The sequence below is a fragment of the Panthera uncia genome, assembly GCF_023721935.1.
Source record: "Panthera uncia isolate 11264 chromosome B3 unlocalized genomic scaffold, Puncia_PCG_1.0 HiC_scaffold_1, whole genome shotgun sequence".
NCBI classification, from domain to species: domain Eukaryota; kingdom Metazoa; phylum Chordata; class Mammalia; order Carnivora; family Felidae; genus Panthera; species Panthera uncia.
Window position 1 is genome coordinate 4369307 of NW_026057582.1, and position 12819 is coordinate 4382125.

A 12819-nucleotide genomic window follows, 5' to 3' on the forward strand; every position below is an offset into this window, starting at 1 on the left:
TCAAGAACAGGAAGGCTGCCAGCCCTCCAGGGGCGCCCCAACCCCCCCCCCCCCCCTCCGGGCCCCCCCCCCCCCCCCCGCCTTCCCCCGACGTCCCCAGGCCCCTGGCTTTTGTGATAAGCGGCTCTTTGTTTCCTTCGTGATTTGGCCACCTAAGAGCATCCCCGACTGACATCGTTTTGTTCTGCCGGGTGGAGACCCTCACGCACATGGAGGCTTTCAGCCTGTGCCTTGCAGGCTGGCCTCGTTTCGCCCCGACGTCGCGTTTGCGGGGGGCTGGCCGCGGCTGGCTGTCTCGGGTCGCGGCATTTGTGCGTGAAGCCGCTGCGGTCTGTTCATTGGCCGAGAGCACTGTGGCGTGAGCTGCTGCGGACAGTCCGGTCCAGGTGTGCTGGGGACCGCGTGTGCGGGGGGGGGGGGGGGGGGGGGGGGGCACGCCCCGGAGCCGAACCGCCGGAGACACAGGGCGCGCGCACGTGGTCGGGGAGGAGTCAAGGCCACACGGTGCGCGGCGCTCTCTGGTCACTGCCTGCCCTACGCGGGAGGCCCTGCGTCTCCACGGCGTCTTGGCGCTTGGCGTCGTCAGGTGGGGGGGCACGGTTTCTTGGGGTGGCGCCGATCACACCTCCCCGGATCGCTGCTCGCTGGGGTTCCCTCTTCCGCAAGTTGTGCGCGTGTCTTCCCATCAGAGTGTCTTACGGGGTTTCTGGGTGTCCAGCCGGCCCTTGCGGATCACGCGTGTGCAGATCACTTCCCTGCGGCCGCTCGCTTCCCGCCGGGTAAAAGGGGCCTCCGATGAACGGGAGTTCCTGCTTTTAATTCTGTTGGCGTTACGTTTTGGTTACAGCTTTTTGCACAGGGACACCCCCGTGTGTAGGCCTACACTCACTGATCCCCTCGTGTGACTTGTACTCGTTGTGGTTCTGCCCGTGCCAGACAGGGTGCTCCACGCTGGGGATACTCTGGGGAAACACCAGCCTGACATCCTGGAGATAGAGTCAGACATCAGGTCGTGTCCGAACATCAAACCACACTGACCTCCTCTCCCATGACTCTCCCCTCGCTGGTTTCCCTTGCAGCTACCTGGCCTCCTTGTTGTTCCTCAAACACATCAGACAGGCTCCTGCCCCGGGGCCTTTGCACAGGCCGTTCCTGTCTACCTGGAACGTCCTTCCCCAGATAGCCACAGACTCCTGCCTCCCCTTCTTTCACATCTTTTTCAAAAGTCACTGTGGTGGGGGCGGGGACGGCTTTCCTGACCACTCATTCCATGTATAATTTTAACCCCCCACCCTGCCCCTTCTCTGCTTTGATGTTCCCTGCCACCCTGCCCACCCCCTGACTAGCACTTTGCTTTATTTCTTTATCTTGTTTATGATCTGTCCGCCCCCCACCCCCTGCCCAGAATGGCAGTCCACTGCTGACCCCCAGGGCTTAGGGGTGACATGTAGTAGGTGCTCAATAAATGCTTTTGAATGAGACTGTGCTGTGGCGAGCAGGGAGGAGTGGGGCAGCCAGCCATTCGCCACTCACGGTGCCCTAGAAGGGGGCCACTCCCCTTGGCACCCCATGAAGAGCACTGGGGAGCACTTGTGCCCAGCCCTCAGGGAGTAGTGTTTTTAATTTTTTTTTTTTTTTTTGAGAGACAGAGAGAGACAGAACATGAGCAGGGGGAGGGGCAGAGAGAGAGGGAGACACAGAACCCGAAGCAGGCTCCAGGCTCCGAGCTGTCAGCACAGAGCCCGACGTGGGGCTCGAACCCACGAGCCGGGAGATCGTGACCTGAGCCGAAGTCAGCCGCCCAACCGACTGAGCCACCCAGGCGCCCCAGGGAGTAGTGTTGTTGTTGTTGTTGTTGTTGTTGAATTTTTAAAATTTTTAAAATTTATTTTAAAGTTTATTTATTTATTTTGAGAGAGAGCGCACAGGCTGGGGAGGGCCGGAGAGAGGGAGAGACAGAATCCCAAGCAGGCTCCACGCTATCAGCACGGAGCCTGATGCAGGGCTCGAACTCACGAACCATGAGATGGGGACCTGAGCCGAGATCAAGGGTCGGATATTTCACCGGCCGCGCCACCCAGGCCGTGAGAGCCTCTGATGGAGGAGATGGTCGGCGGGGCTGGCGGGGGGGCCTTGCTCAGAGAGGAAGCCACTCGACTGAAATGAGCGGGTGCGGACAGACGGGGCTCCTGGCCGGGGGACCAGCATGGGCAAAAGCCTGGGGGCAGGTGTGAGAGTGGCTCGTGGAGGCAGGCGCGAAGGTGGGGCACCTTCCTCACGCGGGGGCTGAGCTCTGACCTTCCTGGTATGTTCGGCCTCCCGCCCTCCCTCCCAGCCGTGAGGGACCACAGAGCTGGAGGGCTCTGGGGAAACGCAGGCCAGAGGCAGAAAGGGACTTGTCTGGGTCTCTGGGGCCGGGAAGACCACAGCCTCCCCCAGCATCCAGACAGGGCCCGGTGGGAGGAGTCCCGTCTGGTTTGGACCAAACGGTGCAGCCCCCCCTCTGTGCCCCCGCCACACGTGTCCGCTCAGACAAGCAGGCTTCCTACCTCCCTTCCGGTGCCCCCTCCTCTGGGCCACACCAGCACCCTTCTTGAAGCCCAGAGCTGTGGACGCACCGCCGACAGCTCCAGGCTCCCACCGGCACCCCCCCAGAAGACCCAAACTCCTGTGTGGCACCCGGGCCCCCTTGGCACAGCTGGGCACCGCTGGGCGCCCCCCCTGCTGGTCACTTGGTGGTGGTCTGTCCTGTCTCCCTCCACGTCCCCCTCAGGGACCCTTTCTCTCACCTGGGAGGCCCCACTGCCTTGGCCCTGTAGGTTGTCACCGTTGATCTCACTTGCCCATCGATCGCACGCTTGACAACTATTTATTGAGCACCCACTGTTTGCTGGAGGCTGTTGTAGGCACTGGGGATACAGCAGTGACCGAAAAAACTCCTCTCGTTAGGGGAGACAGAAAGCTTGTCAAAATAAACCTCACAGTGACCAGTGCTATGGGGTCCAAACCCCCACCCCCCAGGGACAGAAGGGCAGTGAGTGTGCTGGGGGGGGGGGGGAGGTGGCAGCACGGCCTGGGAAGGGCTTCCGGGAAGGGGACACCGGGGTGAAGGCCTGCGTGGGTGAAGGGCCACCACATTGCCCGTTTGGGAGAAAGAGCTCCGGGCAGAGGGAGAGAAGGTGGGAAGTTGCCGAGGGGGGAGCTGACCCGCGGCCAGAGTGGCCGAGCACGGTGACGAGGAGGCTGGGGAGGCGAGGGGGACAGACGGGGACTCGGGGTGCGTGGGGGCCGCGGAGGGCTTGCTAGCGGAGCCACGGTGTGGTCGGGTTTAGTGTGGAGCGAGCGGCAGGGCTGGGACGCCAGGCCGGGGGCAGGGCGGGGACCGGGAGAGTTGTGATGGCGGCCGGGAGGGGGCAGGGGCCGCGGAGGCGGGCAGAGGATTCTGGTGTATTCGGGAGGAGAGCGGACGGGGTCTCCCGATGGGTCGGAGGAGGGGTGTGAGGGAAGGGGGGCATCCAGGACAACTCCCGCCTGCTGGGCCCGAGCAAAGGTTGCAGCTGCTGTCACCGGAGACGGGGCCAGCCGCGGGGGGAAGAGCAGGTTCGGGGACGCACAGGCTGCCGTCACCCGTGGGCCTGGGGCGCCCCTGCGCTTTGGGGCTGTCCTGCTTTGGGTGCGTCCTGGGGGGCGTCGCCGTTCTCTGGGCAGGGTGGGCATGCGGTGGGTGCTACTGGGGGTTGGAAGGGTGACTGGCATTGTGGTCTGGAGCCTGCCAGCTCTTGAAGAGGTTTCCCAGAGACGGGCCACCTGCTGGAACAGACTCAAGGCCTCCGGGATTACTGTTGGGTTTTCTTGTCCCTTCCCTCCAGAACCCCTACCGTCCACCTCTTGTCTCCTCCACCCCACCCAGCAGGCCTAGTCCCTCCCTACGTGGGGTCCTCCAAGGCTCTCTGCCGTACTTCTAAACCTGACCCTAGTGGAGGAAGACTTATGGGCTGATTCTTACTATGATGTGAATGACTGCCTTGCTTTGCTTTCTCCCTTTGGGATTCAGGGTGCTACAAAGAGACCCTCCACGCAGACTATTCTCTCTTCTTCTGCCCTAAGTCTCCTGTCCTCACAGCACATCTGAGTCCCTGCTCCTCTGGAAGGCCTCCCTGATGAAGTATGATTAAGAAGGTAGACTCACCTGGGCTTGAATCCCAGCTCTTTCACTTACTGGCTGTGTGGCCTTAGACAGGTTTCTGAACCTCTCCGGTCCTCAGTGTGTGCATCTGTAAAGTGGGCACAATGAGAATAGCACCTACATTAGAAGGTTGTTTTGAGGCTGAGATTGTTACCCTGGATCTCGGCACACGGTTAACGGTCTGGCTGTTAACTGCCTGCCCATCTCTTAGGCGGTCTCAGCTGTCCTGTTTCACCAGCCTTCAAACCGGTGACATTATTCCCACTGTGGAGAAGAGGACCCGGCCGAGTAGAGCAGGGGAGGTAGCTGGATTTCAGGGAGAAGTTTCTAGGAGGAGGTCACCGCGGTCACAGTGCCCCTTTGGGTTTTGATTCCAGATGGGGAGACTGCAGCCCAGAAAGGTGGCCTCCTCCTGGCCCGGTGGCTGAAGTGCCCCGTCCTGGCCCCAGTCCTTCGCTTCCAGACTGGGTTTGGCCCGTGGCACCGTCTCATGTGGGTGTGGGGAGGCGCGGGGGCAGGTGGGGAGGTGAGAGTGGGGCGGGGTGGCCTGGCAGAGTTAGGGGGGCGGGGAGGGGGTGCAGGGCTAAGGCCGGCCGCCCACAACCCCCGATCTGGGCCACCGAGAAGCTTCCTGCAGCCCTGATTGCCTTCTTGAGGCCCAGAAAACAGGCCCTCCTGGCGATCCGATCACTATGTCCCTGTGTCTGCTGCGGCGACCCAGCCGGTGGGGCGGTCAAATCAGCGCAGCCGGGTGGGTTCCTTGGGGGGCGGCCACGAACCTGGTCATCGAAGTGCTGAGGGGCGGCGCCTTCTCACCTGGGCCCCGGGGCGGGACGCCGGGTGCCAGGAGGTTAATTTGGGAGCCCTTCATCGGCTCTGGGGCCAACCCCATGGTCATTCGGTCCACCCGTCTCTCTAGGAAGTCCCCTGAACACTGACTCCAGGTGGAGGGTGGGTGTGGCCTTGGGGCAGGGGAGGGGTCCAGGGCCAAGGCGTGAGTGGCCCCGTCTTCCAGGTCTCCCAGTCTAGACGGGGAGACCGACAGAAGAGTGGACGACCAACGGTGCCCAGCTGGGTGTTAGGAAAGACCCAGAAGGCTTCTAGAGCCTTCTAGACCCACCCCTCCTGGGACAGCCTCCTCAGGGCTCCCCTTGCTGGCTCACCCGCCGGAGGGACATCCCCAGGCCCAAGCCGTCCTGCTCTGAAGTGCCTCCGGGGCTCCTGTGCCCTGAGGGAAGGGACCGGACACTTGGCCTGCAGGTAGGGCAGTGGGCCTTCTGCCTGCTTGTCCCCGGCCACCACCTAGTCTGTCCTTGCCCCCCGGGCTTGGGCTTCGGCCAGCTCACCTCCAGAATGTACCTTCCCCCCCGACCCCCACCCGGCTGTTGTCACCTCCGGACCTTTGAGACAGAGGCACTCGCGGGAGGCAGAGGGGTCCGCCAGGCCTCCGGCTGCCCGGCGCTCAGGCCACGTGAGGACTGCGAAGGGACAGGCAGGAGCCAGGTGGGTGTTGGTCCTGGCAGGTGGCGAGTGAGGACAGACAGCATCCCCGGGGAGCAGAGGAGGGGGAGGTACCTGGAGGGTCAAGAGAGGGTCATTCTCAGCGTGGGAAACGTAACTCTCGGGTGCGCCGGAGAGAGCGATCTGCAAGAGAGGGGGAAGGTGGCTGCTCGGGAGCCACGCCTGGAGTGGGCGGAGGGCTGCCTGGCGGGGGGGGTGTCTGGAGTAACAGGCGGGCAGCGCCGGGTGTCCGGGCAGATGCTGGTAGGTGGGCACGCCTGGTAGTGACATCTGGGGAAGTCCCCTTGGGGCGGCTCTGTTTCCTCCGCGGAGAAGGAAGCAGGGCGTCGGCTGCGAGTGGGGCCGGGGGCAGGGAGGTGCGGGGCGGTTGAGCAGAGAGGAGGGGGGTGAAGCCTTGTCCCAGGTGGGTGGGGAAGGGGGCGAACAGGGACCGTGACGAGACCCGGGTCATTCTGTGGAGCGATCAGAGAGCGAGGCTGGTCACCCAGCTGTGTGATTTCCTGCTGTCCGTGGGGGAGGGGGCCCCGACCCGGTTGGGGTTTGGCCCTCGCGCTCTTACGGGGAAGGGAGAGACGGGGAGGGGACGTGGAGGGTGGCGCACGGGGACGAAGTGGGCGAGGGGCTGCGGGAAGCGGGGAGTGGGTGGAGAGGGGGGCGTCCCGGTGGTGAGCTGCGCGTCGGCAAGTGGGGTGTCCCGGTGGGTGTGGGAGCTGGGCCGGGGCCTCCCTCCCTGCGCCTGGAGCTCAGGCCTCCCACAGTGTCACCCCACCCCCCACCATTGTCACAGCTAGGGTTGGTTCCCCGCCGCCGACAGTCCCCTGTCCCAGCTAGCCTCGCCTCCCGAGGCCCACAGACCCTCTGTCCACTGCCTCCCCATAGGCCCCCGTGGCTGGAAGGGGCCGACGGAGCCCCACACTGGGCATCGGGAGGCCTGGGTTTGGCCTACCGTGTGACACTTCCGATCAGGTGCCCACTCCGGGCCAGGTGCTTTGTTTACAACCCAGGTCTGACGAGGACCAGTGTGGACGGCAGTGGCCATGATGTGCACAGAGTGGGGACTGAGGGATTGCTGAGGACTGCCAGCCAGCCCTACGCAGGCTCCCAGAGCCCTGCTGTTTATCTCTGTTCCTCTTTGGGGGCCAGAGGCCTCAGGCTTTCTCCCAGTGGGCCTTTCCAGAAAGGGCTCTGTCCCAAGACACGGGCACCCCCAGCACGTGGCCGTCAGGCCTTGCGTTGCACCTGCCCTGCACCAGCTCGGGGACCCTGAGGAGGAGGGGCAGACACAGCCCCTGGACCCCCACAGCACCCCCTGCCCCGTGAGGCTGAGAGCAGGATAGCGAAGAGGGCTTCTGACGCGGTGTCCAAGAGGCCTTCCTGGAGGAGGTGAATAGACTGAACCAAACAGCAGGGAGGGGATGTGCTAGGCAGGAAGGGCAGCGTACGCAAAGGCTCAGGGGTGACCCTGAAGCTGCTCCGTGCACTCGCCCGGGTCACCCGCCGTGCCCCAGCCCTGGGCACACCTGGGTCTGCCCAGCCGTGTGGGTTCACCAGGCCTCACTGCTAGCTCCCGGCACGTGGCTCTGCCTTGGCAGAGAGAGCGGGAGGCGGGAGCAGGGCTGCGGCCACCTGATGAGGTGAGGAGGGCCAAAGCGTTCCTGCCGTGTCTCCGACTCCGGGCAGGAGAGGGCATTGGAACAGCCATGTCACCAGGGCCCACGGGGAAGCAGGGAGGATGGCTGGTTCCACTAGACGACCTCTGTCAAGGGGCCGCCAACAGAGGGTAGGACCCGGCAGGTGTTGAGTTCCAGGAGTCTGTACGCCTCCCGGCTTGAGCCGGTGACCCCTCCTGGCCGGGGGCCCCCAGCTCGGTGCTGTGACAGTCCCCTCCCCCAGAACATACGCATCGGCACACACACGCGCCTGCGCATATGACCTTCCCCGGGACTTTTGCACAACAGCTTGGTGGCCGTGGTGACAGCCTGGCCTAAGGTCCCCATCTCCATGCACGTGGTGCTGCTGGTGTCCTTGCTGCAGGGGTCGGCTGAGGGCCCTGCTGGGCGGTCACAGAGTCACAGAGCAGTCCCGGCCAGTGCCTGAGCTCTTTTCCTCCCGGGAGAGACTCAAGGACCCCAGAGGAAGCTAGATGGCCCCACCCCACGGGGCTCCAGGCCCACCCACCTCCCTTGGCCCCGCTCAGGTCGTCTCGCCTCTTGGCCTCCAACTCCTGCCTCCTCAGGCCGGCCACGGTCGGCCCTCACGGGCCCTGATGGGGGGACGGCTGCGCCCAGTCGTGACCACACTGTAGCAGAGGTGGTTCGATGCAAAATAGAAAGTTCTGCAGTTTGCATTAAAATCTGTCATCTCAACATTGGGGAAAGAACAGTTGACCTGGCATTGAACCCCAGCAGGGCTGTGTGACCTCAGAGGTACCCCGTGCCTTGATTTTCATGAATCTCAGTTTCCCCGTCTGTAAAATGGGCATAGTGCGCACCTCCCTTACAGTCTGTGGGGTGGCCTGGGACTAGATGCGTGCACCTGGGGCAGGGCGGGCCCCCAGGAGGCTCTGGGGGTGCTGGCTGATCCGGCCAGGGTGGGCTCCCCCTAGGACGGGGAGGGTGGAATTGGCAAGGCGACCATCGAGGTCAAGAGGAACAGAGGAAGGGCTCTTCTGTGACAGGCAGAAAAGTGGTGGCCTCTGAACACGGCACAGGCTGGGGCACATGAGGGTCTCTGAGGTGGGAGAGGGGACACGGGGTCCCGTAGGCATCATCTCTGGCTTCTCCCGTGGAAGGCGCGTGCACAAAGCCTCCTTCGGGGACTCACCCCGGTGTCCACGTGGGACACCCACATCCCGCGGGTCCCAAGGAGCCGCCCCGGAGTCCATGCGGGGCGAGTCCCGAGTTTCACACGGGGATCCCAAGGAGCCGACAGGAGGCCTCTCTGGGAAAGGGCGAGCAAGGGAGGCTAGTCCCGCAGAATAGCAGGCAGGTACCCAGGTCGCTGCCCCCTTGGGAACCAGGCAGAGCGGGGAGGGCAGGCTGTCCCGGGGCGCAGGGGCCTGAGGCAGAGGAGGGGTGGGCCTGGAAAGAGCTGGGAGAGAATGTCTCTGGCCGAGGGACCAGCAAGGACCAAGGCCCCGAGGCAGGCAGGGAGGGCTTAGGCCGACGCTTGGCCAAGGTGAGCCAGGGGCCGGGCAGTGGTGACTCCGGGGGCGCGGGGCCGGGACTTGGGGCGCACGATCGTGGGGGAGTTTGACCAGAGGCGGCACGTGGTGTAGCCGGGTCTCCTGATGAGCCATCTGGCTGCTGGGGGGAGGTGGGAACGCAGGGGGCACGGGCGGAGCGGGAGCCCCAGGCACCACCGCTTGGTGACACGCAGGAAGCCGACTCAGCCCTTGTGACGCCCGAGACGGGCGCTTGGCCACGACCGATCCCTGCCCCGGGGCCAGCTGGGGCGGCCGGGGTGTCGGGGTCCCCGCCACCAGGCCCCGGGTATGGAGGAGTTAAAGCAGAGCGGGAGGGAGTAGCGCGATCCTGGCAGAGGGGACACGGGGACAAAGTCACCAAGATGAGAAGCTGCCTACAGCATGTGAACTGCTTGGTGCTGCTGGAGCGTGACTGCTGGGTGGGGCCTGAGCTCTCCGAGCCCAGAAGACAGGCTGTCCTGGTGGGGGGGGAGGGCGTGCCGCGGGGACACGGGGACCCAAAGGCTCATGGCATCCGGGAGCTGGCAAGGCGGTGACTCACGCAGCCGAGGCGCATCCTCCATCAACCTCCCGCCCGGCCCCACCTCCCCACCATACGCCTCGGCCCACCAGGGACGGGTGTCACCGGCCCACCAAGGCGCACCTGACCGCATAACCTTGTCAGCGCCGTGGAGCAGGGAAGGGTTTTCTCTGGCACCCCAGGGCTCCCGGAGCTCTCGTGCCCCTCCCCCCATGCCCAGCGCGGCCCACGGTGCCATAGACATCAAGGGGAACAGAGAGGGCAAAGAGCCCGCGCCGGGGCCCCAGGCGGCCCTGAGTGATAGAGGAGGGACAATCTGAGCCTGACGGGGACGGGCGAGGAAAAAGAGGGAAGCTTCATGGAGAAGAAACCAAGAAAGGCTTCCCAGCAGAGGCGGCATTTGAACAGAGCCCCACAAGAAAATGAAGGGGATCTGGGGACTCAGGGAAGGGAAGCAAGGACGTTCCCGGGGACAGCTGCCGGGACTGTAGGTGTGAGGGTGGCCACATCTGGGGGAATCAGACAGGAATGGAGAGGAGGAAGGGCCTGGTGTGCGGGGCTCAGGTGTGGCCAGGCACGGCCCTGGCCCCCTTCCTCCCCCTCCCTCCACCCTGGACCAGGTCAGAGGCAGACACGGGTGCCCGCAGCCATCCGCACCTGTACGGTGGGGGTGATGGCGGCGTCCCTCCCAGACTGAGACGAGGCGGGAGAAGTGCCCACGGCCCCGCAAAGCTGGCCCGGCCACCCTTCGCCACCAGCTCCCCGAGCCAGCCGCTCCCTGGGAGAGCAGGCAGCCATCGCTAACGTCCTGCCCCTCCCAGCTGCCCCCGCCCAGGGTCCAGGTTGCCCCCCAGGCCCATCTCGTCTTGAGAGACACGCAGGGGCAGGGGCAGCTGTTCCCCACGTGAGGACACCCGCAGCCCCGAGGGGAGCCCAGGATCGGCAAGGCAGGTCGGCTCCAGCAGCCGGGGCCAACTCTCTGTCTGTCGGCCCGGCGGTCACCAGGCCCTTCTGCCAGCAAGGCTGGGAAGGTGGCCTCGTGTGCCCAGCTAGGGGTGACACCGTGTCTGGTCATCCCTGGGGCCGAGGCTCTGCCGTGCGGGCTCCCGCCGGGGGCAGTCACTGGCCCTGCTGACAGCCGGCGGCCGGCCAGGAGAGCCGAGTGGGAGACAGCTAATGGCCTCTTCTGCCGTCTCTCCTTGGCAGGCCCGTGGGCAGGGACGGCCATCCTGCCGCAGGCCCGGCGCCCCGCTCCCCACTGCTGTTCTTTCGCACGGGTGCCCAGGAGGGGTGGCGGCCCCAGGAGAGGCCAGCGGGGGCTGTTTATCTCACCCACGGCCCAGACTGGCTGTGCCGTCTTGGGAGACTTGCTTAGCCTCTCTGGACTCCCATTTTCCCAACTCTGGGATGGGGGCGCTCCCCGGCCACAGGCTGTGAATGAGAGTTTGTGTCAGAACAAGAGTGGGCTGTCAGCAAGAAATGCCCTTGTGCGCGACCGGAGGCAGAGTCTGGGTCAGGTCACAGCCATGCCCCCTCCTCTCTGGGCCTCAGTTTCCCCCAGGCTCCAGCCTCCCTCGACTCTTCCGAAAACTCACCTGCCAGAAGCCCCCCCTGTGGAGGGGCCCTTTGGAGCGAGGGCTGGCCAAGGGCTGGGAGAGGGACTCCCCCAGGATTTGCTGGGCTCGGTAGAGGCACCCAGGGCAGACCGGAGGTTTCTGGATGCTCCCCGGGGCGCTGGCCCGTCCTGCTCTGCTCTGCTCACTCAGCAGCATGGGGGTCATTGGCGAAGGACAGAGGCTGGGGCTGGAATTTCAGGGTCCCGTCCACCCAGAGATCAAGCCAGTGCCCTGCCCGCCGCCCCTCCTCCGCAGCTCAGGAGAAGGGGCCAAGGGCAGCCCATCTTACAGATGAGGAAACGGGGACTCACAGAAGCGGTGACCGGTGCACAGAGCACAGCCCAGGGCCGCGAGCTTCCCCCCACGTGTCCACCTCAGCCCATCAAGTCAGCGCTTAAAACCTTTTTTTTTTTTTTGGGGGGGGGGGCGGTTTGCAAAATTTTATCCTTAGTAAATTCTTTTCTGTTTTTTCATCCTCACCATAGGAAAGGTGACAAATCTGGGAAAATATAGAAGAAAATTTTCAAATTACCCAGAATCCCACCACCCACCTGTAACACCATTAACATGTCTTTCCCTACCTTGCTTTCTGTGGATATCGGTATACAGATATTTTTAAATGGGATTATACCGCGCATTCTCTTAACCCCCGTGTCTCTAAGCATTTTTTTGGAGCCTGATTTCTGGGGCTGCTTCCTATGATCAGATGTCCACTTTGGCTCTGGGGCCCGCAAGGCCACCAGGGCGTCCCTGGAGAGACTGCACTGGGGGGAGGCTCCCAAGCAGCCTTGGCAGGGGCTCTGATGACTCTCCAGTGGCCCCCAGCCGGGTGCTACCCCAGCAGGGCCAGGCAGACCTGGGTCCCCCCCTCTCACACCCACCCAGCGGATTCTGTTCCCCGCCAGTCCCCCCACTGCCAGATCCAGACAGGCCACGGGCAGAGTGGGGTGACAAGGGGTCCCGGGGAGGGTGAGGTGGGCCCTGCCCTCGACCCCTCTAACTTCTGCCGGGTCCCTCAGCCTCTGAGATGCGCCTCCCCTGTCCACACATGAGCCCATCGCAGTGTCCCAGCAGCGACGGGCATCACACTGTCCCTCCCCTGTCCTTGCCTCCTAGGGTCTCCAACCAGTGGGTCCTGCCAGATGGGAGCCCAGAGCGGTAGGGCCCCTGCCCCCCCCACGACTCTCCTCTGAAGCTGAGACCTTGAGGCAGGCTTGCAGACGGGGACCCTGCCACTGGTGGCACACAGTGCCACCGCCGAGCTCAGGCAGCCCAGGGGCCGGCAGTTACGCGGGCTGGCCGCCCCCACGCTGGTTCCCGCACCCCTGCCCTGACACCTTGCTGCTAATAAGGAGCGTTCCTGTCCGGTGTGGGCGGGGGCGGGCTCCACATCTCTCTGTGTCTGTGCCCACGGTGGGCCTGGCGTGGCCCCTGCCCCCGCGCTGAGCGGCTCTGTCCTCTTCGCCTACAGGCTGCGCAGCCCCTGGGTGCCCTCGTGCCTCGGGCAGCCCCGCATCCTGCAGGGCCGACTGGCCAGGTCCTCGCCCTCGCTCTGGGACAGGTAACATACCTGTTGTCTCCCCGGTTCCTTGGTGTCTCCGCGTCTGTCCCCAGACGTCCCTCCCGTGTCTGCGTCCACCCGCCCGAGACAGAAGGGAAACGCGCACATCCTCACCACACCATCCCGTGCCACCCACCTCAGGGGCGAGGCCCTCGACGCCCCCCATCCCACACCCCCTGCCCCAGCCAAGGGCTCTGTCCTTGGGCTCAA

General features: G+C 64.5%; 1 protein-coding gene across 9 annotated transcripts in view; it reads left to right on the top strand.

Moving 5' to 3' along the window:
* The window catches only part of BEGAIN (brain enriched guanylate kinase associated), a 30168-nt gene that overhangs the window by 6334 nt on the left and 11015 nt on the right, over positions 1-12819 (top strand). For 5 of the 9 annotated variants that reach the window (XM_049612147.1, XM_049612145.1, XM_049612150.1 and 2 more), the window contains one exon: positions 12520-12609. The exons of the other annotated variants lie outside the window; for them this stretch is intronic. In XM_049612147.1, the coding sequence (XP_049468104.1) occupies positions 12520-12609 (90 nt within the window). The remainder of the gene's footprint in view (positions 1-12519; positions 12610-12819) is intronic. 9 annotated transcript variants of the gene reach the window in all.